The 27,826-nt window shown below is 32.4% G+C and overlaps 4 protein-coding genes and 1 non-coding gene across 5 annotated transcripts; 4 read left to right on the top strand and 1 right to left on the bottom strand.

Moving 5' to 3' along the window:
• The first annotated feature begins 2,402 nt into the window (after positions 1–2,402).
• On the top strand, positions 2,403–2,475 carry Trnav-cac (transfer RNA valine (anticodon CAC)). The gene has a single exon. It is a non-coding gene; the product is annotated as a tRNA-Val (tRNA).
• Positions 2,476–5,528: 3,053 nt separating this feature from the next.
• LOC133320011 (uncharacterized) lies at positions 5,529–7,970 on the top strand. Its single transcript, XM_061526544.1, has 3 exons — positions 5,529–5,705; positions 6,146–6,362; positions 7,587–7,970. Exons 1-3 carry the CDS (start codon positions 5,529–5,531, stop codon positions 7,739–7,741), a joined length of 549 nt encoding a protein of 182 aa, XP_061382528.1. The 3' UTR covers positions 7,742–7,970.
• Positions 7,971–9,864: 1,894 nt separating this feature from the next.
• Positions 9,865–14,333, top strand: LOC116777923 (clavesin-2-like). The gene is made up of 8 exons (XM_061526211.1): positions 9,865–9,976; positions 10,147–10,249; positions 11,125–11,264; positions 11,963–12,116; positions 12,278–12,436; positions 12,779–12,872; positions 13,009–13,225; positions 13,808–14,333. The coding sequence occupies exons 1-8, from the start codon at positions 9,865–9,867 to the stop codon at positions 13,960–13,962; spliced, it is 1,134 nt and encodes a 377-aa protein (XP_061382195.1). The 3' UTR covers positions 13,963–14,333.
• A 1,824-nt stretch (positions 14,334–16,157) lies between these two features.
• LOC116777922 (clavesin-2-like) lies at positions 16,158–22,694 on the top strand. The gene is made up of 9 exons (XM_032671727.2): positions 16,158–16,314; positions 18,163–18,302; positions 19,748–19,901; positions 20,139–20,297; positions 20,688–20,781; positions 21,066–21,282; positions 21,367–22,054; positions 22,186–22,288; positions 22,611–22,694. The coding sequence occupies exons 2-7, from the start codon at positions 18,170–18,172 to the stop codon at positions 21,519–21,521; spliced, it is 912 nt and encodes a 303-aa protein (XP_032527618.2). The 5' UTR covers positions 16,158–16,314; positions 18,163–18,169; the 3' UTR covers positions 21,522–22,054; positions 22,186–22,288; positions 22,611–22,694.
• Positions 22,695–24,717: 2,023 nt separating this feature from the next.
• On the bottom strand, positions 24,718–25,659 carry LOC116777539 (meso-2,3-butanediol dehydrogenase-like). Its single transcript, XM_032671147.2, has one exon. The coding sequence runs from the start codon at positions 25,601–25,603 to the stop codon at positions 24,854–24,856; it is 750 nt and encodes a 249-aa protein (XP_032527038.2). The 5' UTR covers positions 25,604–25,659; the 3' UTR covers positions 24,718–24,853.
• Between the last annotated feature and the right edge of the window lie 2,167 nt (positions 25,660–27,826).

Here is a 27,826-nt window from a genome sequence, read left to right as displayed (position 1 = left end):
GAAATAGATTATACCCGAATTGTCAACAATTAGGACAGTTAGACATTGCAGTTAATCTATTTATCGTACCCGTAAAGACTGGAATCCAACTAGCTGGTTATAAAATAAGCCAACTTCACATGCAGCGATATATTATCAGATGTGAACAACTTTCCAGCTTACGTCATATGCGGTTGAAGCCTTTTTTGGTGCGGATTGCAAAAATAATGTACATTAGAATATTTGCATACAATTTTCTTCGTTATTTCCTTGCTTTAAATCTTACATCGACGTAGTTATGTTTGTTAAATTTTTGATAAATATTGTGAATGAATGTCTTATGAAACAGACAGACGGAAAATATATTATTATTACTTATAAAATACATCGCAAGCTTTAATTAGTTCAAAGAGTATGTTGTTACTTAAGTTCCAATGTCAATCTAAATATTAGGTACTAACCGCGATAGTTACACGTCTTTTAACAAGAAGCCAATGTAATGGATACTTTTGTTTTTGTAATCTATAAGAACTTTTTAAATGAAAGTAAGTAATCGTGCTACTAATTGCCAGTATTTTTTTAATATATTTACCAATAAGTGAAAAAGGTAAAGAGTATAGTTGACAACTATTATACTAATAAATTAATCTGCGTTGTTTTTCTCTAAGCAGGATCTTCTAGAGGTATGAGAAGTCTCTTTTATCTAGTTCTTCGTTTCTGATTACGCTGGATTTAGAAGATCTCTTAAACTTCATACTTGATTCACAAGACGATTTTTACATTACTAGTTGTTTGAAGAAGAATAGATAATTAAAAAAAATGTAGTCCAAAAAATCTAGCAACATTTTTTATTTTGTAATCTGCATAAATGGTTTCGGGACCAGCGCACTGATGGGTTTAACATTTGGTAATGTCAGGGTTGCTTGATTTATTCCTTTCATTAAAATAAAGGTGTTCTTATTATATTGTTTGGGAACACAAGCATTATAACCTTCGACTTAAAAAATATGCAAACTTTTTAAAAATAATAATAAATTTCAGGCAGAATAATAAAAGTTCTTGTTTATTTAATGTAAAAATGTTTAAATATGTAACGGGACGACTTTTATATGGAAGGTTGTTATGTATAAAAAAAAATTGTCCATTCAGCCAGTATCCAAATTAAATAATTTAAAAGCTATTTCTTGTAATGCCTCGCTTTGAATTTTGCATTATATTACACAATTTCTTAAATAATATCATCTAAACTATATAAGATTTAAGTGACGAGCAAAAAAACACAACAAAAGGTCGGTTGTATAATGTTACAATGATAATTGTACATTGTGTTATACATATTATATATATAGCCTCCGTGAAGAGAATTGTAGCGGCGACTATGACCCCGTTCCCACGCATCACTTGCAACTTTGCACATTTCACGAGTATTAGGGACGATGCACACGATTTTTGATACCTAAGTTTACATTTGTTACCGACAATTCAGTGCTTGTGGTAATCGTAAGATTATTTATTCACGGTACATAACTATAGTACAAGTAAACACTTCATTATATATCGGCAATCATTAATACATTTTTGTACCTTATTGTTTTTAAAACACAAAATAAATGCAATGTAACCTGCCAGTTGCGCAATATTTTTACTGTTATTTCATTTTAATTTATTGTTTAATGTTACAGACTTGTTTTTAAAAGATATCAGAGGAAAGAGAGAAGTATTTTTATTTCATCGTAGTGCTGATTGACTTTGACAGTTTTTTTTTTTAAATAGAATCAATCAACAGTTGTGATTTTACCACTTTCGATAGTTTCGTGCTTTTTTGTCTCATCATTAGAATTTAAGCTTGTGGTTTTAAGACTACAACTCTTTAGATCCAGTTGAGGAGCGTATATGGTCTGGTGACGTATCAACGTAGCGTATTAATCAGATCACTTAACTGTTCCGACGTTCCTATATTTATATATATTTTCTTTTCGTTATAATATATTTATATTTGTTAAATACGAAGACATTGTATATGTTATAGAAGTAACTTTACTATTTATATATCAACAATTTGGTCAAAGGCGAGGGGGGCTCTAGTGGTACTTTAACTGAATTTAACATAAAAAAATATATATATTCTGATCTTCGAGTATTTTGTTAAGTTCTAACCCGGGATTTACACTCGCGTACGAGGCACGAGGCGAAGCACAAGATGACGGTTTAAGTAGTCGAGTGAATTGAGACTGGAATCGTTTGTAATCCCGGATAATGGTTATAAACAAAACGTAGTCGTCGTATTCCCCATACAAGCAAAGTCCCTAACGTTCACTTTAAGATAATGTTTCATTTTTTTTTTGTAATGCTTACTGCTGTTAGCCCAGCGGCTTTTACAGCGTCACCGGAACAGAAGTGTTTGATTTTAACTTATTCACCAAGTTTCCGTAGTGTAGCGGTTATCACGTGTGCTTCACACGCACAAGGTCCCCGGTTCGATCCCGGGCGGAAACAGATTTTGTTTTACATAAATCATATTACTTTTGTTTTTTCATGTGTTAAAAATATTTAGTTTTCACATTTTTCGTTATGGTTTCTACGTATATATTTTTCTAATATTCATAAATAATTACATTCGTAAAATTTTTTTTGTTGTTTTTTAAGCGCCTTTGAAAAAAGTCAGCTTCATTCACATTCTCTCGTCATTGTTATATCGAAGAGGATTTTTCACACAGTTCTTTATGACTAGAAAATTGAAAACGGTTCCTACAAAACCTTTAATAATCGAATTTTTTTACTTGAGATCTGTAAAATGCAGAACCGTATGGAGGGTCCTTAATTTCGAGCTGTTATTTTCAGTACCGTCAAATTCGCTTCTGTAGTCAGATAAAGCGTTTAGAACTATTCTAAAATCGTTAAAAATCATTTATTCTGGATACAGTAAACATTTAAAGTTGTTAGCAAGTAGGTAGTTGCATAAAGTTGTATTGCTTAACCGACTTGCCCATTTATTTGCTGTTCAAAAGAATTTGCTGTTAAAATTAAATCTATGTACTTTCATTTATTGATCTTGACTAACCTATTCACTCTTGCCTGGACTACAACCAAATTATAATTAAAGGTAAATAAAGAAGCAGGCGAATTATTAAAATTATTTGCTGATAGCTTGAGGAAGGAGGCCGAATATCGCTTCAATCGGTAGCAATAGTCTACAATAATTGTAGGATGGAGGCCTTCGTGTGATTATATATATCGGAGAAGGAAGCATTTTGTCGTTTTTTAAAAGAGTGATGTCATAACTGACGTCACCAATAACTTTATTCTTGAATGTCGTCAGGCTCCGAGATACTTAAGGTATCCTCGTAGACGGTAAATCTTTTTTTTTATGTCAAAGGGGGCAAACAAGCAGACGGCCTACCTAATGGAGGTAGTACCGTCACCCATGGATATATGCAAAAAATTTTGCGGATGCGTTGCTACCCTTATTTGGGGAACAGGGAGAGGAAAGAGTGGGAAAAAGGAAAGAGTGTGAAAATGGAAAGGGTGGGAAAAAGGAAAGGGCAACCGGCTCTTTCACTCATCGGACGAAACGCATCCGTATAAGACTATTTCACGCCAATCTTCTGTGAGAGGGTGGTACTTCCCCGGTCGAGCCAGTCCATGTTCGAGCTGCAGTAACTTTGCCACAGCTAGGCTCTACCACCTTAAAATGTAATCCCTTAAAATGTAAATCCCAAGCGACACCTGATAATTTCAACTACCTTCAATTATTAGTTATTCAAATCATAAGAATTCTGCCGAAATATACATTATAGAAAAAGGTATGAGTATAAAAATAGGGAAGATAAGAAACTAAAGCATGCAAAGCTTGCGTATACTTTGGAGAGTTTGGCTGAGATTAGTTTCACCCAAATCAAAATAACCGATAAGCCTTTCTGCAACATTTTCCATGGAGTCAAAAACAGTGATGATATTTTTCAGTTTCTGTACAAATGTGGTAGGAATATTTTACACAAGCCAGGCCTGACGGGGTCTGTCATTTGGGTTCTTCCAAGTGTTTAAGGGATTGAAAGCGGACGTTATTGCGGATTCATACACACAAACCGACGCTCTGACGATATCAACATCCGCTGTCCCCGCGGTGACTTGATCTTATAATGCTTTGATATTCAGGCCTCCCTAGGTCTTAGATGTCGCTATCAGCTCTTCTTGTCCAGGCGACAGGTATGACCAAGCCACCCTTGAGCTGTAGACGCAATCATTTCTTTTCTGTATCTCCGTCCGCACAATCCTCGAAGCTGTTCAGATTCATCCTTCATTGCTTTATCGGACAAAAAATCGAAAGGCGAAGTAAAGGTAAGCGGAATGACTATGTCTGGCGAAGGCTGGTGTTATATCCTCACGCCGATATAATTGAATTAATGCATTTTTTTTATCAAAAATATATATGAAACTTTATATAGGTACCATTTATTTCAATATCCTTACAGAAAAAAATCGATATAAAATATCTCAATGTCGCTCAAATTTTATGTCCATATAAAATTTGAATGCAAGGATTTTGACGGTCATATTTTTTATTAACCAAAAAGTTTAACATTCTCGTTCAATTTTATCTGTTAATATTCAAATGATTTATTGATTTTGTATACGAATATTGCATAGTATAATTTTTTATTTAATATTCACGTGTTATTAAAATCTTAAGAGTATTTAACTGGTGTTTCGTAATAATTCCTATTCTGTTATACTAACGTGATATGTTTTTAGAATATAGTTTCCAATATAAAAAGTGTTATTTGTTTGCTGATTTCAATAACATTATTCTAATAAATTAATTATCATTGTATAACAGACGAGACAAGCTATATCATACTACCATTACACCTGGATTTGAACCTTTCGGAGCAAAATTTTTGTTAATTTAATCCCATAAACCTTAACCTTCAGCGTAAGTTACTCTGAAGAGATTGGCATTCGGAAATGTGAATAGTGCAATTCGCTTTCTGATTACTAGTAATTATTATTAGTACTTATTAATTACTGTTTGTGTTTGTTTTTACATCGCACAAAATCAATATTATCGTTTTTATACCCGAGATTAAAACTTCTCAGTTGATTTTTTTTTTTTTTTAAACAATATTTAATATACATTTATGTTTTAAAGTTATTTTACGCTGTTTTTTATGTAACTACAATTGCAAGGCCGAATTTAAAAGCTGTCTTAATCAATACTTAAGTTGTTTCGATAAATAATATGGAGGCGTTTTATCATTGTATATAGCGTTTAACAATTTTATTCTAATAAAAACTATATGTTACAAGTTTTTTTCACCGTCTCCTGTCTGATGAAACCTATTTTAAACATACAATCTTCAGTCACGTACCTACCTGTATGAGCAGATATTGGAACTTTTTAGACGAGTTGTTAACATAAAAAATTACGTTTAAGACTTTCATCATTCTGAAATAGATATACTGAATCCAAGGGTTTAAAGTAATTTCATAGAAGATTAAAATTTTTGTAAAATATCCAGCTCATGACACAATTTTCAGAGGAGATAACGATGTCCGGAGTAATACAGCAGTTTCCGGTAGAGAAGGAGTACGAGAAGAATCGCGACATCAGCCCAGAGGACGTCAGGAAGCTGAGGGAGTGGATGAAGACTCAGCCACATCTACCGGAACAGCACTGGACAGGTTATGGATGGAAGATAAAGATAGCGATCAACTCTATAACCTATGTTAATGTTGTTTATATATATATGTATAATTTTTTTATTAATCAGTCTGAATGATAGTTATTGTGAATGAGATCTAAGACTGTCGCGACTATTCATTTATATGAAACTATGTTTTTTCGGATAACTACGCGTGTGTTATTATTATAAAAAACTACATACTACTTCGGTTTTATAAACTACAAGTTTTCGCTCGTGAAGACATTTACATACCGAGGTTAATCCGCGGTCTATTGAAATAAAAAAACATCCCAATTTCAATAGAAAAGATGGCTGTAGTATGTAGTTTTTAAAATAATAAAATACGCGTAGTGATCCGAAAAACATTAGTTTCATTTAGATAGTTATTCTTACTCTCGTGTTAATTTAAAATTAATGAATTTATTTTTAAACCTCAAGTTAATGGAGATATTATGTTATTTTTGAGATATGTGTCATTCCAGGAATGCATGCTGGTTAAACTTAAAGAAGAACATTTTACGAACGCTCCCTATTTTATTGACAAAGTACTGAACATATTAAAGCCTTTTATAAAGAATGAATTGATGCAAAGTCTTTATATACACAAGAGGGATTCAGAGGATTTGTATACGTTTGTGCAGAAAGAGACTCTGCCAAAGGAATGCGGTGGGGAGTATAAGGATTTATTAACTTTAAAAGGTATCACTAAACACATTATAGTATTATTATATGTTATTGAGAAACGGGAAACGCTCCGTGTGTAGTGTAACGTTACAAACTTGGACTAAGCGTGCAGATATTGGTTTGCAACTTAATTCATATACAAAGGGACATCGTGACGTAACTATTCATTTGCAAATGTTAAAGGATGGTTGAACCTTAGTTAAAAAAACGTTAAGTGTACTGTTTCTTTTATTCCATGTGTCACTTACATCCTTGGCTGTATGTTACTTTTTTTTTCTTACCGTGAGTAGAGAAAACGGTTTAAAAAAAATGTTGCCATTACTTTAACGTCCATCATTGTTTAGAAAGAGAACATTATTATCCATACTTAATATTATAAATGCGATTACTCTGTCTGTCTGTCTGTTACTCAATCACAACTAAACTACTGAACCAATTTGCACGAAATTTGGTATGGAGACATTTTGATACCCGAGAAAGGACATGGGCTACTTTTTGCCCCGGGAAAACAACGCATTCCCGTGGGAAAAATTACTTTTCTGGCCAAGGAAGGAAAAACAAAAAACATCGTATTTAAAAATGTATTGCAGTAACCCATCTTCTTCTTAAAATGTATTAACCTAACCTAACCTATGACACTTAGTATGGCTTCATCTCCGCACGATTCAAACATACGTACAAAAAGTACAGCTCAGGTTTTTTCATACTACTATACAAAAAAACTATCCAATGCCGACGAAGTCACGGGTAAAAGCTATAAATAACTAATTCTGAAATTTACGCAGACGAAGTCGCGGGCAAAAAACTAGTCATATAATAATTTGCCTCGAGTGTCTAAAATCATGTGAGTCCTAGAAAGAATCTTAGACAGGAATTCATAATTATCTTGCCAAGGTAACCGTTCAAGCGACGTGAATGCAATTTGCATCTGGGCTTTGACGCCTCAAGAATTATATGCTGACAAATTTAATTATGATAAAGTTTACCTATTGATTAATAAATTATTCAATAGTAAAAGGACTATTGAGTAGGAAAAGTATGAAATATATCAAGATTAATTGCAATAAGTTACTTTTCTTTATAAAAGAGACAAACGGAACAAAATAAAACGCTTCCTTAAACTTGGAAATACTTCTCAATTAAACAATACATTAAATATAGTGACATAAATATGTTGAAAATAAAAGGGTGCTATTATAATTGTATTAACTGTTTCATTAATTTCATTTTTCTTTCAAGACAATGAAATCAGTCGTCTGCAAGACAACAGAGAATTCTTCGTGAGAGAGAATCTGCGGCGAGTGGACGAATCGCTACGGTCGAACGGCAAAACCAAAACTATTGAGGACGTCTCCGGCATTCAAGGCAGCTTCAAGAAATTAGATATAGATTAGAAATTACAAAAATGTTTATTTTTTTTAAATGTCAAATTTATTAGGCAGTCAAGTAGGTTCTAGATTTTTTTTGTAGACGTTATCCAGTACCAAGACATAGACATAAGGAAGTGCAACGGAATGTTTGTATGTCCGTTCAATATCCTTTTTTCGAAAAATCAAAATACAAAAGATTTTATATTTCGCATATTACGTTACACGCAACAGTCCGATAATTTTTTTTAAACAATGTCACACGTAAGTATATATATATATATATATATATATATATATACAAATGTTTAAATAAAATATAAAGTGAAGATAAATAATTATTATAATATTCACTTTAATTTGACTTAAATAGAGGCAATATTTAGTTATTTTAAAAGAAAAGATTGTTTTTTTTACATGAAAACACATACATACAAAAAAATCCGTCTGTATATCACTTAAACTAATACTAAACGAGTAACATAATCAGAATTGATTCAAAATTTCAAATAATTCACTAGATAATTATCAATATATATATATTGATGATTGATTGAAAATGTAAATATTCTTTTTTTTTTGTATTTCCTTCTCCATTTATACAAACACTATAAGATCGTTATAGTACATAATAGATTGTGAAATCACACTCGTGTAAAATGTGTTTGCTGTGACATAAACATCAGTTATTGCGTTATAAATTACCGCCCATGTTATAAGTAGTATAATTCTGATTTTATAAGTTGTTTTGCCACTGAGTTGCAGTTCGAAATTTTTTCTTCATCCAGACCCTTATTAATGCGAGACGTATCTTGATTTTTTTTGCGTAAACAACTAAAAACACTATTCATATATGTACATTGTATGTATGTTACGGGCTAAGTGATTAATCGGTCATTATTCATAATGCCCGGGCAATACGGATAGCGCCCAGTGCCCATTGGGCAGAGTGATGTTAAATATTTTCAAACTAATACTTAGTTAGATAGACCGAGCATTACAAATAATAAAAACATGTTTTATAGTTAATTATTTAAAACTATAGTCTATTCGTTTCAATGAAGTTTGAATGTATTTGACACTCGCTTGAACTCACATGTTGTATATTGCAAGCAAGCTCGCTTCTAACCTGCAGCGAGGAATCAAAGAATACGACACGTCTCGGCGTGAGTCAGTAAATGGAAATAACGACAACAACTTATTTACTCTAAAGTTAAGAGTCTCAGTAATCAGTCTCAGAGGTAATAGTTACTGTTGAGAATAGATTATTTATCCAATATAAGCTCTCAATCTTTGGACTTAAAACATAGTAGTTTTAACTAAATGCTTGAAACTCAAGAAAATCAATATAAGTATAAAACAATTTACTTAACAATTTCAAATTAAAAAACTATCGAAATCGAATTTACAGATGGCCTACTTGATGGGCAGTAGTGACCGTCGCCAATGGACATCCCCAACGTAGATGTTGCGGATGCGTTGCCAACCTTGATTGTTGAGGAAAAGGGAGGGGTGGAAATAAGGAAATGGCAGGAAAGGGTGGGAATTGGAAAAGGGCAACCGGCTATCACACTCATCGGACGAAACGCAGCCGCTAAAGGCTACTTCACGCCGACCTTCTGTGAAAGGGTAATACTGCCCCGGTCGAGCCGGCCCATGTTCGAACTGTAATACCTTGACCACAGCTAGGCTCTACCACCTCGAAAAATTCAACATTACATAAATTATAAGACTAAAACCAGTCCGCGTCCGACCGTATTTATTTTCAATGCGAATCGAAATCACAACAAAGACCTGAAGTTGCATCTTGCGGCTATGGCAAGGTCGCGCTGCCCCGTTTCGGTCTCTGATTCGTTAGTGAGTTTTCGTGTTTGTTTCCGGCCCCACACAGCCTCGCACCAGGTAAAAATTTACCTTTTAATCACATTAAACTATCATCATATAGCCATATTCATAATGACCTTTTAATGTGATAAAAAGGTGAGTTTAGATTGTAATTATTCATTTGGTCGGATATGGCTGGGCATTATTCATATTTCCCGGGCATTTTGAATACTGCCCGCATCAATACCTTGGCCGATAACATATATAAAAATCAAAATGACAAGTAATTTAGCGTCTGAGTGTAATCAGTACTAATTAATACGCGAATGTCTACGTGTGCAATGATCTTTAGTCTCACATTCGTTAGACACGTTTTCTGTCAACCTAGTCCGAGACAGCATCGTCACGTTGAACACGATGCGTCACCTCTTCTCATTTGTTAGTATTACGTACGTTATGCTGTAATGAGAATGATTTATGAATGGTAATGATTTTAACGCGCCGTATGCATGTGACGATTTAAACTCGGACTAAGCATACGGATCGCTTGTGAAGAATTTTTTAAAAGGTTTTTAAGAAAATCCTTGCTATATAAATGTTGTTTATAGTGAATTGCACACGACCTCACCGTCAGTCGATCGTCCGCTGTTCCAGGACTAAGTACTGTTCCAGTCCTCTAAAGTATTCTAAAGCGTCCGTCACAGTAAGTAAGTAAGTAAGTAAGTAAGTAAGTAAGTAAGTAAGCATACCATGTTATTAGCTATTATTGTTGAAACAAACATCTAAATCACGTTTTGAATGTGGAAAGAATTAATGGCGAATTCTTTTATTTTTATTTATTGATGTTTATTTTTATTATGTACTATCTTTTGCATTTAGCAAATAGGTCCTTATTTCAGATAGTTCCATTTATTTATAACTGCTATAGGTCAACAAATGGTTCTTACTTAAATGAGATTATTGAACTATATATATATATATATATATTTATATATATATATATGTATATTTATATATATATATATATATATATATATATATTTTATATATATATATATATATATATATATATATATTCATTTTCACCTCTCGCCACAAATTTTAATAACCCGTGCAGGTTTCTTTAAAATATAAAAAATCAGTGATTACCCTTCAGGGGCTGGCGGGAAAGAAAATAGAGATTTGCATGAGTGATTTTTATTTTATACTCCCGCGGAAATTTGTAAAACTTTTTTTTTTATTTTTAAATCACTCATAGACACGTATTTCTATATATAGTATATATTTATGTTTGAATCATTAATACACAACAGGTTTTTTTTTTGCTTGAGATGGGTTTGGGTTAAACACGGATGTACAATGTCTTAATTTTCGTCGCTCTTAATAAAAATATTTTTCAACTGCTACCTACTGAACTCGTCTGTTCTTGTGGACGTGTTTGGCTATAGCTTGTTAATTTAATCTACATGTAAATCAGACAAATGAGAAGGTTGCGGGACAATTATGTGTCAAGTGAATGGTTGTTGTCTGTCTGTGATGCCAGGGTTGTAGTGGTTATAAATGAGACTTGTGACCCATCATTTCAGAGTAACAATGTCCGGAGTAATACAGCAGTTTCCGGCAGAGAAAGAGTACGAGAAGAATCCCGACATCAGCCCAGAGGACATCAGGAAGCTGAGGGAGTGGATGAAGACTCAGCCACATCTACCGGAACAGCACTGGACAGGTTAGAGATAAAGCGATGACATTACTAAAATTATGAAGATTTTATTATAATAAATTAGTATTAAATCAGTATGTCATAAAAAGTATGTTACTGACCAAAGTTGCACAAAATATTGTTAACGTTTTGATTTTATATATACAAGTTTATACGAGTATATATGTTACCGGAAATGTATGTAATCCGTCATTGTATACAATTCCTAGGAAATGTATACATTTCCTAAATAGCAATCGGAAATGTAAAACATTTAAGATATTGTTTTAATAAGTGTTTTAATAAAAAAAATATATTAACAACGTGTTTTATTACAGAAAGCACTTACTTTATACATTGCCTAATACGATGTTGGAATTATTAATCTATGCATTAAATAGTTTTTCAAACAATATTTTATAAATTTCCTAAACAGTATCGGAATTGTACACATTTCCTAGGATTTGTGTACAATTCCTTCATTTAATACATTTCCGGTAACATACAAATGAAGCAGAGAGGTTAATAACGTTTGAGTTTTTTGAAGGTTGGCAATCTTGTTTTTTTTTTGGTCCTTAGTATCGTTTTTTTTTCAAGTTAATTGTGCCTTTATTTTTACATTTATATTATCAATACCTATTTCACTTGGCGTAGTGCATATATAAAACTACATAAGACAATTACGAATATAATTACTTAATGCTGCCATGCTTCGTCTCTTTCAGATTTGGATCTTATAATCGCCTACCATTGTTGTGAATGTAGTACAGAGGTCGCTAAACAGGTCATTGACCTACACATCTCCTCGAGGACATTGCTCAAAGAATTGTTCCATGATAGAGTTATTGATAAAAGAATTATAGACACGCTCCATGTTGCGTGAGTGAAGTATTAGATAGTTTGGGATCGTTAATGACATTTACATAGTATTTTCGTCTCAAATCTGAAACTTACACGAACATGTTCATCAATGGTTTGATTGGATTTGATGGAATTCTATAGAAGTTATATTTATTGATTATTTTAAATTATTTTTCCAGTCTTCTTGCTCCATTGCCAACACCGACCGTCCACGGCTACCGAGCTATGTACTGCCGCCTCCTTGACGGAGATTACAGGAAGTACAACCTCACTGATATGGTCAGAACCTTCATGGCTGTCTTTGACCTCTGGCAATATGAAGAAGGAACCTGGCCAGGGTAAGGGACTTAAAATGTTAGATCCAAAAACCGGGTTGCCTCTTATTTGAGGTGTATTGCGTTTTTCTTTTTAAATTGAGTATTTAATCATATTGTACGGTTTAAATATTATTTATCGCAATACGTATTCCTAACGTTTTGTCTATTTCATTGCATTCGAATTCATTTCTTTTGCTGTTAATAAACTTGATGTACATTAGCGAGGGTAAAATATTCTTTACATATTTTGATGAATTATCACAAGAATAGGACTCGGTGAGTTTAAATCAGTACGATGCATTGCTCCTTAGAAATTTAGTTTATTTATAATAAATAAATTACAAAAAACTTTCTTTCTTGCAGATTTGTGATAATAATAGACATGGACTTGGTATCTGTGAGTCATGTAACCAAATTAGATGTAACGACAATTCGGAACACGCTTTACTTCCTGCAGGCGAGGAATTTCTATTATTTGTACTAGTAAACATTAAGTATACATAAATATTAATAGAGATTAATTTATAATGAAATTATAAAACTATAATTATAAAGGGTCATATGTATAAATTCGCAAACATGTGTTATTTCAGGAGTGCATGTTGGCGAAGGTGAAAGAGGTACATTTTACAAACGCTCCGCCTTTTATGGACAGAGTGCTCATGCTGTTGAAGCCTTTCATAGCGAATGATTTGATCCACATTCTTCATGTTCACGAAAAGAAATCAGATGTTCTATTTGAGTATGTGCCAAAGGAATCCTTCCCTGAGGAATGCGGCGGAAACTACATGAAATTAGAATCATTAAGAGGTAACTGTGACGTTCATACTATTGCTTCGATAACTAGACGTAAGATCCTTTAAGACTATAATTTAGCTACCCTATTGTCACCTAAGTTATTTTGTAATAGTTATATTAGAAAAACAAAAATATAATAGTGAAAAATTATTTCGTCTTAATTGAGATTTTAGCTGATCTTAGAGACTATTTACAAATACATATACTGTTTTGTTAAATTAATTGAAATTTTTTAAACAAATTATGCAATTTCTAAATCACCTGGGCTTTAAACAGATTCGTTTTATAATGGACTGATGGGATATCTCGAATAAATTTTGCGAATATTATTTTGTGCTTGTATAATACATTTGCTTTCAGCATGGACACCAGTGTTTGGTTGATAATGTGCGCTTTAATAAAAATACACATAAACTTAATTTGAAATACAAATACCGCTTCATTTAAAGGGTAATTCTTCAAAATAGCCATTATAACCTTTTCCCTGATATCTAACATATATTACAGAAAATGTTCCTCAAAATCCACACAGACATCCTCACAAATACGTTTATCTTCTAAGAATACAATACTGTTGTTTCTGACACTCTTCAGATCTTCACATCCGTCGTCTGCAAGACAACAAAGAATTCTTCGTGAGAGAAAATCTGCGGCGAGTGGACGAATCGCTACGGCCGAACGGCAAAACCAAAACTATTGAGGACGTCTTCGGCATTCAAGGCAGCTTCAAGAAATTAGATATAGATTAGATGTGAACGGATAGTTGTTCGCACAGATCTCCTTATTTCCGGTAAAAATCCAATTGCTAATGATATTGAGTTTTTTGTTTAAGTCGTCATGAATTAAGGTCAGTATTTTATATATGTCATGGTCCATAAATTTGAGCTAATGCTCGCAGCTGCCATGACCAACTAGGCCTACTGTCTACGATATATCTGTTTACAATAAAAGCCTCTTTTTGTGTAGGGTCTCTTTTTAATTTGGCGTAAGGAACAAAACTGAGTCGCTGCTGAAATATGCTCTATTTGGTGTTCACAAAAATTTTAAAATTTAATTTGACTTCAAATAAATGAAACAAACATTTTTGAAATAATTTAATAAATCAAGTGTCCATAAGTAATTGTGGTTTAATTTGACTTATATAAAGTAATGTTGATTCTAATTTTAAAATTTCGAATGATTACTATATGAAAAGGAAACAAAGGCGCAAAGATAATAGGCGGATATCGAATAATAGACGGATATCCGGTTCATCTCTATAATAGATTTAAAATACTATGATATTAGAAATAAAATATATTTTATTATTTTAAAGTTTATATATAGGTATAGTAAATAAACTGTGTAATAGTATCTTCAATTATAATTGTTGCGATGTTAACAAAGTTTTTAAGAAGTATTTATACTGTGTGACATTTTAAATCTTAGTGCCTTATGATTGATTTCAAGCAAAAATATATTTTTAATATAAAGATAAACATTACGTTTGTGTTTTGATATCATTTCTATTTAACAAAAAGCAGCGGATTAATTTATTAAATATAGAAGAAAAATCTTTAAATATATCTTTATGTAACTCCATAAAGAACATGTGAGTACCTGATGATATATCTGGCCTTAAACATATATTGGATATCAAATGTTCTTTGGTATAAATTAACCCAATAAGTATGAGACGAAACCTCTCAGCATTCCATGGATTCACCGTGCGGGTACCGGGTCCATCGCCTTACAGGGAGAGGAGCTTCGACAGCGGCTGGAAATGGCGACCCAGGTGTAAGTTTAAGGGGCCACACCGTCCAAGCTTCTCTCTCTACCTAACCAAATAGGAAACGAACTTACTAGAGATGCCTTCGACGCCCGCCCAAGAATGACCTGATGTTAGTTCTTAACAAGTGCAAGTCTTTTAGTAGGCTGTAGAGAGATTTGGCTGTTAACTCTCGCTCCTACTTTTAAAGCGTACATATTTACACTGAACATATTCTTAGTGAGTACGTTAGTGAGCTCGTAATACTTGTTGACCTTGATGGCATGGTTTTGGGGATGTTGATTTCCAAAGGAACCGTGAGCTCTATTAGCACAACGCGAATATAAAAATATGTCTTGTTTGGACGCCGAACCACAAATATCCTCTGGGATTTTATATTGCTTCTCATATGCATCCGTCATTATAGTCCAATCCGAGGCCGCTTTAATGATAGAGTAAGGCTTGACGTTTGATTTTGTAACCCTAGTGCCTTCTCTCACAAAACCTACAATTCATAAGCTCTACCACACTGTCAGACTGACTAGTTTTCTATGTATTAAAACTATCTAATAGCTGACCTAACATCTATATCATTAGATCTAATGATTTATAATACCAGTAAGTTTATAGTACCCACTTACTCACCCAACCCCAAATCTGAAATCACCCATGCGTCAGAATGAAAATGTCTAGGTAATTCGAAATTACATTTGCAACATTTTGTTTAAAACAAAACACTACTTAGGATTTTTGTTAACTTAGTAGAGGTTAAAGATTTCATCGATATTTTCTATTTAAGTTATTTAATAACGGGGACTATGAAAATGTGTTAGTACAGCTTGTTTGTATGCTATTTCAATACAATACAACAAAGTTCATATACTAAGTAGGTACAACTAATAATTTTGTCGTCTTTATTATACTTTTCTTAAAATAAAACGTTAGATCGTTTCGTTGCCGACTTTGAAGATCTGATTGATGAGAATTTACATTAATATTTAATCGTTCATACCTTCACCTACAATATTCACATAAAAAATTCTCACCAGAATCACTCGTACTATAAATAATATCATAGTTTAAGGAATGTCTGAATACGTCTTATAAATGAATCATATCTATGTTACGGTATTTATTATCTGTGTTTCATTATAATCATTAAAAATATATATATTTTAAAGAACGAATGCAATAGAGTTAAATGATAGCTATGAATGTTTTTATGAATTGTCACAACGTCGTGTACTACGTTCGGTAGGAAATTCGTTTAGACTTTAGTTGCCTCCAACGTCTGCATTAGATCGGTCATTCTGAGCGCGGTAATCTTGATAAAGTACGAGAGAATTATATGACGGTGAGTAGCAAATTTTTTTAACACATTATGTATTAATAATAACAAAAATTAATAATGCTTAAATATAAGCCACTTCTTATACGATTAAAGTGAGTATGTAATCCCATTTAAACTATTTTTTTTATATTGTCTATTTAAAATAAATTTGTTCGTTACTAACATCTCCGGAGATTGAAATTAACCTTCGGTCCTATATATTTGAATTACAACTTGGTCCTATATATACTTGGTCCTATATATTTGAATTACAACGTTCATACCCATGCAATTATTTCTAAAAACTTAATTAATGTTACATTTATATAATTTTACTATTATATAATGTTTTACTCGTAAATAGATAAATCCAAGCGACTATTTATATTCAATGACATTTATAATTATCATAATTTAAAAAAAAAAACAAAAGATGCAAGAAAATATAATCATAAGAATATAGACGAGGAATATCGTAAATAAAAAACATACAAGGTAAAGCTAAAGAAATATTGTCATATCAAAGGAACACGAAAGCAAAATTAATTTATTTCCAATACATGTTCTGAACCGTGACACGACTCGCACCAGGACGCGATTACGCAAAATTAGGTTTAGGTTAGTGGACAAAGCAATTAATTTTATATTGAAACAATTAAGGGCTTCTCATTAATGTTAAGACCTCACCGTCATTAACGAGCGTGACATATAGAGTGGACCTTCACTAGTGTTGTTCTTAAACTAGATAAACATTATAATTAGATATAAAGAACCGGTAAATAAAAGATAATTGTTGCAACAAAATAGCTTGTAATAAAATATAATATGTATGAATTTTCAACATTTATATTTATGATCTAAGCCAATCTACATCGGTAAATGTCGTTAGTGTCTTTGAAGCAAGGTGACATAAAAATGAATGCTTAACAATATTTATTATCTGGTGTCGTTTAAAAAGATATTTTCATTCGCTGTTTAATGTTGCAAATAGATTTTTGTTATGGGATGTTTATTTAATTTATAATGTAGGGTACAGGGTCCTTTTCCCTGCGTCATCAAAAAAAAAAAGGGTACAGGGTCCCTCTTTTATGTTCCAGCGGTAAATTACTAGAAGCGTAAGAACAAAAAGCAAGGTCTTAAAATTATGCGACGATCGTCTTTGAATTCTCATTGTTGTATATAATTTAATTAATGACTAACTTCCATCATCCGGTTTCTCTTTGAACTCTGATGTAATTGTTTAAAATGATCATGTACAACGTAAGTGCTTTTATTAACTTGCTAATGTTTTCAATTGTATTTATTTTTTATAGTTTTGAACGAAAAATAACGATTTAGACTTCGTTATATTAATTTAACAGTGTCACTAGTAGTAGCAATTACCGCCAACAGTTAATCACTTCTAATAGTAGAGTAAGTGCTACAAACTATATCCATTTATAGTCTTTGTGCTTTGTGCACTTTTACGTGACAGTATAAAAAGGGGTTATGGTAAATTTACCTCCAACTGGTTGCTATCGATTTGAAAACTTCATACTCAGATATTTAGATTTAATTTTAATAATCAGTACATATAACACAGCCACCTAACAAAACTTAATAAATTAATTACAAAAAACAACATACGAACGTAATGTTTATAGATAAGAGTACACTTTATTTCCTTGGTTAGTACACTAGCTTTCACTCGCGTCTTCGCACGCTAGGAATGTCGACAAAAACTAGTGTTCCGGACCCTTTACACATCCGTAGTACAAACACTAACGTAACATTCAAGTCTAATAGCTATATGAATAGTACAAGTAAGGAGTTTGAGTTGTTACGTTAAGTAATATAGTGGCAAACAATGTGACTTGTGACCCATCATTTCAGAGTAACGATGTCTGGAGTAATACAGCAATTTCCGGTAGAGAAAGAGTACGAGAAGAATCCTGACATCAGCCCAGAGGACGTCAGGAAGCTGAGGGAGTGGATGAAGACTCAGCCACATCTACCGGAACAGCACTGGACAGGTAGCATATATGTCTAAATAATATTAATATCCAATAACCAAAAATGATATAATTTACTATTTTAATCTAATATGAGAGCTGTTTTTTGAGAGTATTACATAAAATGTACAGCATCCAATAAAGTAGAGTTAGTTATTATGTGAACAGTATAGCTTTTGCCACTGAAGTCCCTTATAATAATACGTTTATATTAAAAAAAATCCTAAATCTAGCTAACAAATATTTATGGTTGAGGAATATGTTGGTGTTTCATTTGACAATACCCTCACTGACCTAGAAAATATATGTTTCTACAGAGTTTTGTTGGAATAGTCGTGTAAATAGTCATAACATCATTTATAGTGGTTCCTTATAATTTTTCTTTGCTCTATTAGAGTGTAGTAACATATTCGTTAAGGTTAGTACAATCTAGGTATACAATATATATATTTTTTTCTTAATTTCCACTCACCACGAACCAGCTCACATCGGTTTTAGCATTTGATTTAAATTTCATATATTTGATTGACAGATTCCATCTAGTTTTCGCATTTTATTTTTCATTAGAATTTTAGAAATAGCATATAAGATACTTGATAAACAATTTAAAGCAAAGACGCAAGACTACATAAAGTTACATAAAATTTGCGTATCAGAGAACAAAATATACAGGAAGTCTATTGAATTCATAAATCACAGGCAGTCAATAATAATGAGAGTGTACGTCGAAGTCTTAAGAACAAACAACATTATCCTGCTTAAATTTTAATAATAGTCCTTATTTCAAAGCATTATATATTTCAATTTTTCATATTAAATATCATATTATCTATAGCTGACACGTGTATCGTTTTCCCTATATATTCATTATTAATTCCTCGAGTCTGACACTGCTGACAGATAACATTAATTTAACCTTTTCCTTACTACCTATGCATGTGGTTCTCATTACTTTAAAAAGATAATCTCAAAAGATGCAAATAAGCATCTAGTAATTATGTTTTGAATTCCTTTTTTCCATGGTCAAAGACACGTTTGTGACTTCATAGTATTTTCTATCTTCTACGTGATTGAAACCGTAACTTAAATTTGCCATTTATCATACGATTAGTTGGAATCGTGGTATGATTAGCGCTCATGAAAAATAACTTTTGTGGAAATATCTCATTACAAGCCGCTATTAAAGTCCACTTCCTAAGTAAAAAACTTAACTACACATGTTTAAAGTAATGCTATTACCAGTACCTTTTTTGCTCATTGTACATTGTCCAAAAAAAATTTTAATGTCAAGTTGGTAAATACCTTCGTTTTTATTGAAATATAACTTCGACGGAGGACAAGTCCCATCTTCTCTGCTATTTTTTTCACAGTTTATATAATTTTCATGGTTTTAAATAGTAAGTTAAAAAAGAAAAAAGCAATTTGATACTATTTTTTTTTTCCTAAATAATGAAAACTGTTGGCAGATTTGGATCTTATAATTACTTACCACTGCTGCGACTGTAGTCCGGAGGTCACCAAGCAAGTGATCGACCTGCACATCACCGCCAGAACTCTGTTCACAAGCTTCTTCAAAGACAGAGTTATTGATCAAAAAATTATAGACACCCTGAAAGTTGCGTATGTCGTTATAACAATTATTAATATTTTCCGAATTTTTTTAAAAGTTAAATTTAAGATACAGGTGTTTCATATTAAATTTTCTCGATTATTCACGTCCATCGCGTGTGTTCTGGCCATGACGGAGACAAACTGAAAACTAATTTTACATAAAATAATTTATTGAAAAACTCAACCGAATCAAGAAGGTCATACAGTAATAGACCTTATTAAGGTTCTATTTCGTTATAATTCCAGTTTGCTTACGCCATTATCCACACCTACTGTCCATGGATATCGGGCGTTGTACTGTAGACTCTTAGATGGAGACGCCAAAAAATTCAACTTCACCGACATCATCAGGAGTGTCATGCTCGTGTTTGACCTGTGGCAGTACGAAGAAGGGACCTGGCCAGGGTACGAGAATTCTTTTTCTATATATTAGTATAAACGTAGGATAACTTAAAACCTTTTTTTTTGCAATCTTAACATATGAGAAAGATCTCTTTTTGTATCATTTAAATAAACGTCGTATTTACAGACACATAAGGTTCATTACCAAAATAAAATGTAATGTTAAAATATTATAACATCATTATTATCAATTTTTTTTACAACTTTTTGAAATGTATGTGAGAATCTGTATATCTATTTATTTATTGTTTGTTAAAGACCGAGACATCTATCAAGATTCATAATAATCTCATTAAACTACTAACTATTCAGAGCACGTGGATATTTTTTAAGGAAAAATAATATAACGCTTAATGGCCCATAAAACTGGGTTAATGGACATTTTTTTTCTAGGTTTGTTATAATAATAGACATGAATATGGCAACCTTAAGCCACATCGCCAAGTTAGATCTGATGACGATACGTCAGACGCTCTACTTCCTTCAGGTGAATTCATAAGCACGTAAAAAGTCACCTCTTGTATATTGTACACAGTAAAGTGACTTATATTTATTGATATTTACAATTCACAATCCAGTTAGTTTGAATGAAATTATTTAAAAAATATTATCCCTTAAAAATTTTGTTTATTATCTGTTTCCAACGAAAATATAAAAATTCTAACAACAATAAAAACGTTACGTTACACACAACAAGAGTTTGATCTGAGTGTAAATATCTCGACAGACAATTCGCAATTATATAAATGAGATAAATATGATAAAATTTAGGAATGCATGCTGGTCAAACTGAAAGAGGTACATTTTTTGAACGCGCCGCCCTTCATGGATAAACTGATGATGGTGTTGAAGCCATTCATGAAGAATTCATTACTACGCATTCTACAAATACACGAAATTAATTCTCAAGTAATTTATAAATACGTCCCGAAAGAGGCTTTCCCAAGGGACTGCGGAGGGTCCTACAAGGACTTTAAAACATTGAGAGGTACCTACTAGAAGAAACATAATTATAACGACAATTTTAAAGACTTAAATTAGAGTGTTCGATAATTTTTTAATGTCTTTTTAGATGAAACAATCCGTCGCCTGGAGAGCAATAGAGAATTCTTTAAACAAGAAAACCTTCGCAGAGTCAATGAATCATTGCGGCGTAATGGTGAAACAAAAACTATAGAAGACATCTTTGGCATTCAAGGCAGCTTCAAGAAACTTGACATAGATTAGAAAAACAATGCAGAACTTTCTTTGGTGATTTATTATTACATAAATTTATGCATCTTCATATCTTTTTGGAGCTTTATAAACGTTTGTTACATTACATATTTTGGTATTATTCTTACCGTATCCCTTTCCTCCCTCGTTTTATAAATATATTGGGAATTATCACCACAACCGCCAATGGAAAATACTGACTGATGCATTGTGTGATCTCCCACTAAACATATGAGACGAAACTATTTCACTGAATATATGATAATCATTAGACACGCTTCATGGAGCGTAAAAATTGTTAAAATATGAAAAATTCACAATTAACACATCACCTGAAGTGTGTGAGACAATTTATATTTTGCTTTGTTGTAGTCCATGGTACAGGCTATTTTTTTCAATAAGGGGGTAATTTTGTACAATTTTATACAACAGTACAGATATATAAATCAAAATATTTAGGACGTACATCAGATCCAACTGTCCGGTGCAAGATGAAGTTCCTCATGACAATCCTGTCTTTTATGGCGATAATATTTACGGCCATGGTAAGTTTTGACACTGAACTTTGAGTTGATAAAAATTTTGCACCATAAAAATGTTAATTTATTTTTTTCATAGCTTGGGATCTTTTTTGGTTATATTAGGTGGTTGTATTATTATTTTTAATTTCATCCAGGGAGGCCTGGCTGTAGCTCCTGCAGCTCATATAAAGGGCGACCCGCATAACGCTGCATGTGGTCGCGGTCCACCACCTCCTCCCAGTCCACCACCTCCTACCAGTACGTATTAGCAATATTCACTTAATAAGAACTTAACATTTCGCTACAAACGATAATTTTGAAAAAATATAACTCATATATAATCAAAAGCAGAGAATTTAATACAGTTACACTAAAACAATTATTTTGTAATGCTTAAGAAAAAAATTTCGGCTACAATAATATAGCAGGAATTACAGCATTAAGAATAGGTGAAGCATCTGGATGAATGTATTCCCTTCTAGAAGTAATAGTAATGTGATTGTGACTGTGATTATTTTATCTCCTTCTCTTGTGGTGGTTCGCTATAGTGCAATTTTTAATCTAAGACCTCTTTTTACAGACAGCACCGGCTAATTTCTGACAGATTTCGATGCCCGTTTCACACGATCATGGCTATGTTGAATAAATTTACGTATAAATATAACTGTTTTTTATTTACGGACCTTTCTTTTACCTAAAAAAAATATGGTAGCCAGTATCATAACAATAATGATTACAAATTATATATAAATGCCGTTTGATAATATAGAAGTACCGAAACCTGGCAAGTACCAATATGATCTTTTCCGAGTCATATGTACTTTCTAAGAGTATTTAGACACCACTGACGGACGGTGAAGGAAAACATCGTGAGGAAACCTGGTCTTATAATTTCAAATTATAAGATTGAAATCGCCTACCCGTCTTGAGCAAGCGTGGTTATTAATGCTCTAACCTTCTCCATGTGAGAAGAGACCTTTGCTCAGCAGTGGGCTCCGATAGGCTGATGATGATGATGACTATACATTCACCAGAAATGAAACGCATAGAGTTTTAATAACAATATTGTCTGTTAACCTTGGGTTTGAAGCAAAGTAATATGGAAATATGTACCAAATCACATGCAATTATGTACCACAAAATGCAATTAGGAAATAAATTATTCTATTGTGCAAATACTGTTCTTTCCCAGCTGTCTAATAGGATGTGTCCTTAATATTTTACTCTCTATGTGCGTGGGCAAGTACCAATACCAGAAAAATAAACTTATATAATATTTTAAAATCGTTTGTCATACCAATCACAGATTTATTTGAAGTAACAGTCATGTTTGTTACCGTTTAACAAGTCAAATAGGACAAACCGGCTTTAATTACAGAATAGTTCATAACAGTTGTTACGTTTTGTAAGATAACAATCATAATTTTATCTATTGCAATAATTAAACACTGTGTAGGTTAAATATAAATTAGCTGTGTCTATATTCATAAAGGAAACGTTAACCTCGAAGAAATCACCCCGAAGGAAACTCAATCAATACCTCTTTTTTACTCTGTACAAATGTTAAAACTTGCTTTTTTACACAGTACAATTTCACATGTCACAGTTTTGAAACAGAAGTAACAAATACCCTCTGGAACTTGATGTATGTATTTGAGATATGCAGAAAAAAAAATCAAATTCCTTGAACTGTCTAACGGAATCTTTTAAAATATTACAGTTCTTTGAAACCAAGTGTTTTCTTAGAGTTACAAGTGCAAAACTCTGTGTTACAATAGGATTCTTGTTACGAACACATAATTCTCTAAATACTATTTTTATGTCCGTATTGTAGTATATGATGTGTAACAGATGGGAATAAAAAGTTATCGATGAAATTAAATGTGCTTCCGTTAAAAGCGTTATTATATTTGGCTAACCACTCGTACCTTAATGATAGTTACTCGCTCCGTTGTCAATGACGTAATTGGTAGAAGTTATTCCTGTAGCTTTGTCACTAGATAAAAATAAAACCTAATGTGGTTTAGATAATCTTTTCAATATAGGCTTATACTGATAGTATTAGTAATAGTCGCTCATACTCCCTTGGTACCCAACTCTTAAGCTGCACAAGCGGAGAAGTGGTTTTGGTAAAGTGAATTTGGTAAAGTCGTAGTCATGGATCCTCCAACTCTCGAAATGTTTAAAATGTTACCTTTAGTTTTTATCTTTAGTTTAATATTTGGTTGCATAGTCTGGTTCTAACAACAGCTCACTCTGTTGACACGTTTACTGAGTCATTAAAATTAAATTGTAAAAATTATTTGAACAGTAATTTTGCGGAGCATTGAATGCAGTCATTTTATTTAAAATTAAATACACACCAAAGAGAATTGTTATTTTTTTTTTGAAGGTTTGTATCCATAGTTGTAGAACACAAATAACACATTGTCAAAATATATTCGGGATCTTTAAAATTATTGATCCCTTGCAAAATATTTATGATATCTAAGGAGTTGAATTGTATGTATGTGTATATGTCCTGCTCACGACTCACCCAACAATTTCCAAATGGTCTTTAGTTTATTTCTCGAATTCCCATAATGAATTCAAAGAACACTTTTGCCAGCATTTTGTTGAAACGAATAATATCAAAATGGGCTAGAGGATGTTTTTTATTGTTTGATGTCAGATTCAAAACTCTCGAGGTTTGAAAAATGAATTTTTATTAAAAATCCCTTATGAAAATAGTACATATATGATAAAATACAACAAAACTGAATAATGTTTAAGGAAAAAGAACAATGTGAAAAATATTCGTTACCGGAATATAGAAATTAAAATCTAATTACGACAAGCGATGGCTCCATTGTCGCTCACGAAGTTAGAAGCAGTAATTCCTTTGGCTTTGTCGCTAGCCAGGAATAAAACCAAGTCCGCTATTTCCTCCGATTCGGATATGCGATTAAGAATAGTATTTTTTTTAATAAAAGAATGTTGCAGCTCGTATTTGGAATTGGTAAAAAAATCTGTCTGGACTGGGCCTGGACTGACAGTGTTCACCCGGACACCTTCACGACCCAATTCCAAAGCTGCACATGCAGAGAAATGGTTCAAGCCGGCTTTAGTCACGTAGTAGATTATAGTAGTGGGTATAACTGGAGTCAAGGTTCCAGCAATGCTTGATATATTGACGATGTTACCTTTTGTCTTTATCAAATGCGGTGCAGCCAGCTTCGTCAGATGGACCACTGCTCTCAGATTGACACTCATTAAGTTATCGTAATCTTTCATGATGTCCCCTTCGAGAAGAGTAGCTGTGTTGCTACCCATGCCCGCGTTATTCACCAGGACGTCTAGTTTACCGAATTTTTTTATGGTTTCATCGATAATTCTTCTCGCGTCATCATCGTTAGCGACATCAGCTCGTATGACGAAAGGTTTGTTGCATTTCGCAGCCACGGCCGACAGCTTGGTCTCGTTACGTCCAACCATCACAACCTGAGCTCCCTCTGAACTGAACGCCTCCGCCGCAGCAGCTCCGATACCAGAGCTGGCTCCGGTCACCAACACTACTTTATTATTGAAACTCATGCTGAAAGATAAATCATAAACGTTTTGAAACACTGCCTTATTTTGTATTGTCTTCATCAATATATAGCACTATGTTTTGCAGTATGCACTTGAGATACATTTAATTAAATGTACTACAAATTGGATTTTATGTCTTACATTTAAGAATTAATTTACAAAATAATTCCATTTCAGATAAGTACACATTTGATACAAAGTAAAAACACTTGATGCATTTCCTACTAATATAACGCAGAGTATTCCGAACTGGGAGGTAGTTTGTGTGAGCTATGCATACATTTGTCGTTGTAAAATTTCTTTGAATTAGTGCAAGCAAATAATAATCACTCAATTATGTTTTCAGATATATGACGAGGAACATTTTCAACGAATATTATTTACAATAAGTTCGCAGCGTGAAGTTAATGGGGACGAAGACGCGGGCAAATGCAAGTTACACATAATGCGTTACATTGTAGGCATTAGTATTTAGAACTGTGATAAGAGGAAACACTACATAGCCATGAGTATTTACGATTGTTTAGTTTAGTTGAATGTAAAAAGATAATGATAACGGAAAATTACAAATAGAAGTAATTTATCAATTGCCTAGTCGTTTCTGTATGCTTTGAAATTTCATATTTATCTTAATTATATTCCAAAGTAATTTTAACACGTTTTTATTAGCTTGGCTTGTATGTATGTGTGTTTGTCACGGAATCTTTGAGGTTAATTTTCACCGGTTTCTAGAAGTCTGAATGACTTGAAACTTTGCATACTTATCAAGGACCGATGACAATGCATTTATTTGATAACAATTTTCCATTATCAATATCAAGCACTCCACGCTTTTAACTCTGAATTAAATTAACTTAAATTTCATTGTTATTTTGTTTTGAGCTGATTAACTATGAATGATTGTCTGACCTTCTCCTACTGCAATATAATTTCGTTGTAATTGAAAAAATATTTTATATTTTTTAGTTCGGTTAGCTATAAAAGCGTGTTTTTTTATTAACATATATTAAAATTGTGGTATAAAAAGAAACGCGGATAGTTTATAGCCATTCGTCTGGATATTTATTGTGTGTTTATTTAGAAATACTCTTGATTCTTTTAGTTGACAGCGTCAGTGTTAGTGAATCTGTTCGTCTGGGATTATTTTGATCTGTATTCAACAGAAATTTCCTAATAGACGAAAACAGAGTCAGAACTTTATTATTTTTATTTTTTTATTGTATTTTGTTAACTATGCAAAAGCCTCGTTTCGTAACTTCTCTGAACTGTAACTTTTTTATCAGTCGTTTCACGTGATCGCATATATGAGTTTTTTTTTAAGATCAGACCTTTGTGATAAGAAAATCTTGATTAAAATATGTTTTCAATTTATTGCAGACATTTGTCAAAACTAATTTAATTTCGTATTTGGATTGGGTTCATGAATGTCATGAGTTGTTTTAATAAAAATACCAATGTTTTAATGAAAATATTCACTAAATTGCTATAAATAAAGTAGGTTATTTTGTAATTTTGTTGTGACTATGAAAAAAATTGAGTCAATTTCTATTAATTAACACATAAAAATATTCAATACGAAATATGTGAAGTGACGTCTTTTAATAGTTGAAAAACCATCGCAGTAAACATTAATATCTTTGCTAATGAAACAATAGGTGGAAATTAAACGCTTCTCAAATTTCTTCCTTCTGTGTATGTTTATTTTTTATATAATATCTTTCAGAATCAACATTTTAATTAAGTCATGTAATATCAGGACTTTGATTTTTCCTTTACAACCAGTTATAATTAACAATGATCTTGAAATTTAATAAAGTATTATTTTCATAGCTTTACTTGGGTGAAGAAATAAAATTCATTGTTTTAAACGAAGAAGTTAACCTCACAGTGCGCTCAGGTGAAGCAAGTATGTGAGTTTATATATATTATTTGACAAGTCCAAGAACGTAAAACAGTTCAACATGCTTGTAAACATACACACTTAAGACTAACCGATTCCTGTTAGGGACCGTCAAGTTCGAATTGAAATAGCAATGATCGGATCAGCTGTTAAAAATGCAAACAAAATAACGATCTATAAAGGGAAATAAGTGCGAGATACACAAGGAATTACAATTATTTTAATATGCGAAATAAAAACAAGGATTATTCACACATATCTTTAATATATAAACGATAAGGTTATTGATCTCAAAAACCACGTTTCCTGGTGGTATGTAAAATAGC

Source organism: Danaus plexippus, chromosome Z (genome assembly GCF_018135715.1).
Source record: "Danaus plexippus chromosome Z, MEX_DaPlex, whole genome shotgun sequence".
In the NCBI taxonomy this organism is placed as follows: Eukaryota; Metazoa; Arthropoda; class Insecta; order Lepidoptera; family Nymphalidae; genus Danaus; species Danaus plexippus.
This window is presented reverse-complemented; position numbering and strand designations above follow the sequence as displayed.

Bases quoted from the DNA above. Each gene is read 5' to 3' on its own strand.
- LOC133320011 (XM_061526544.1), top strand. From the start codon at position 5,529: ATGTCCGGAGTAATACAGCAGTTTCCGGTAGAGAAGGAGTACGAGAAG. The intron at 5,706-6,145 runs GTTAATGTTGTT...GTGTCATTCCAG, and splicing joins CGATCAACTCTATAACCTAT to GAATGCATGCTGGTTAAACT. The intron at 6,363-7,586 runs GTATCACTAAAC...TTTTCTTTCAAG, and splicing joins GGATTTATTAACTTTAAAAG to ACAATGAAATCAGTCGTCTG.
- LOC116777923 (XM_061526211.1), top strand. From the start codon at position 9,865: ATGTCTACGTGTGCAATGATCTTTAGTCTCACATTCGTTAGACACGTT. The intron at 10,250-11,124 runs GTAAGTAAGTAA...CCATCATTTCAG, and splicing joins GCGTCCGTCACAGTAAGTAA to AGTAACAATGTCCGGAGTAA. The intron at 11,265-11,962 runs GTTAGAGATAAA...CGTCTCTTTCAG, and splicing joins ACCGGAACAGCACTGGACAG to ATTTGGATCTTATAATCGCC.
- LOC116777922 (XM_032671727.2), top strand. From the start codon at position 18,170: ATGTCTGGAGTAATACAGCAATTTCCGGTAGAGAAAGAGTACGAGAAG. The intron at 20,298-20,687 runs GTACGAGAATTC...TTTTTTTTCTAG, and splicing joins GAAGAAGGGACCTGGCCAGG to GTTTGTTATAATAATAGACA. The intron at 20,782-21,065 runs GTGAATTCATAA...GATAAAATTTAG, and splicing joins AGACGCTCTACTTCCTTCAG to GAATGCATGCTGGTCAAACT.
- LOC116777539 (XM_032671147.2), bottom strand. From the start codon at position 25,603: ATGAGTTTCAATAATAAAGTAGTGTTGGTGACCGGAGCCAGCTCTGGT.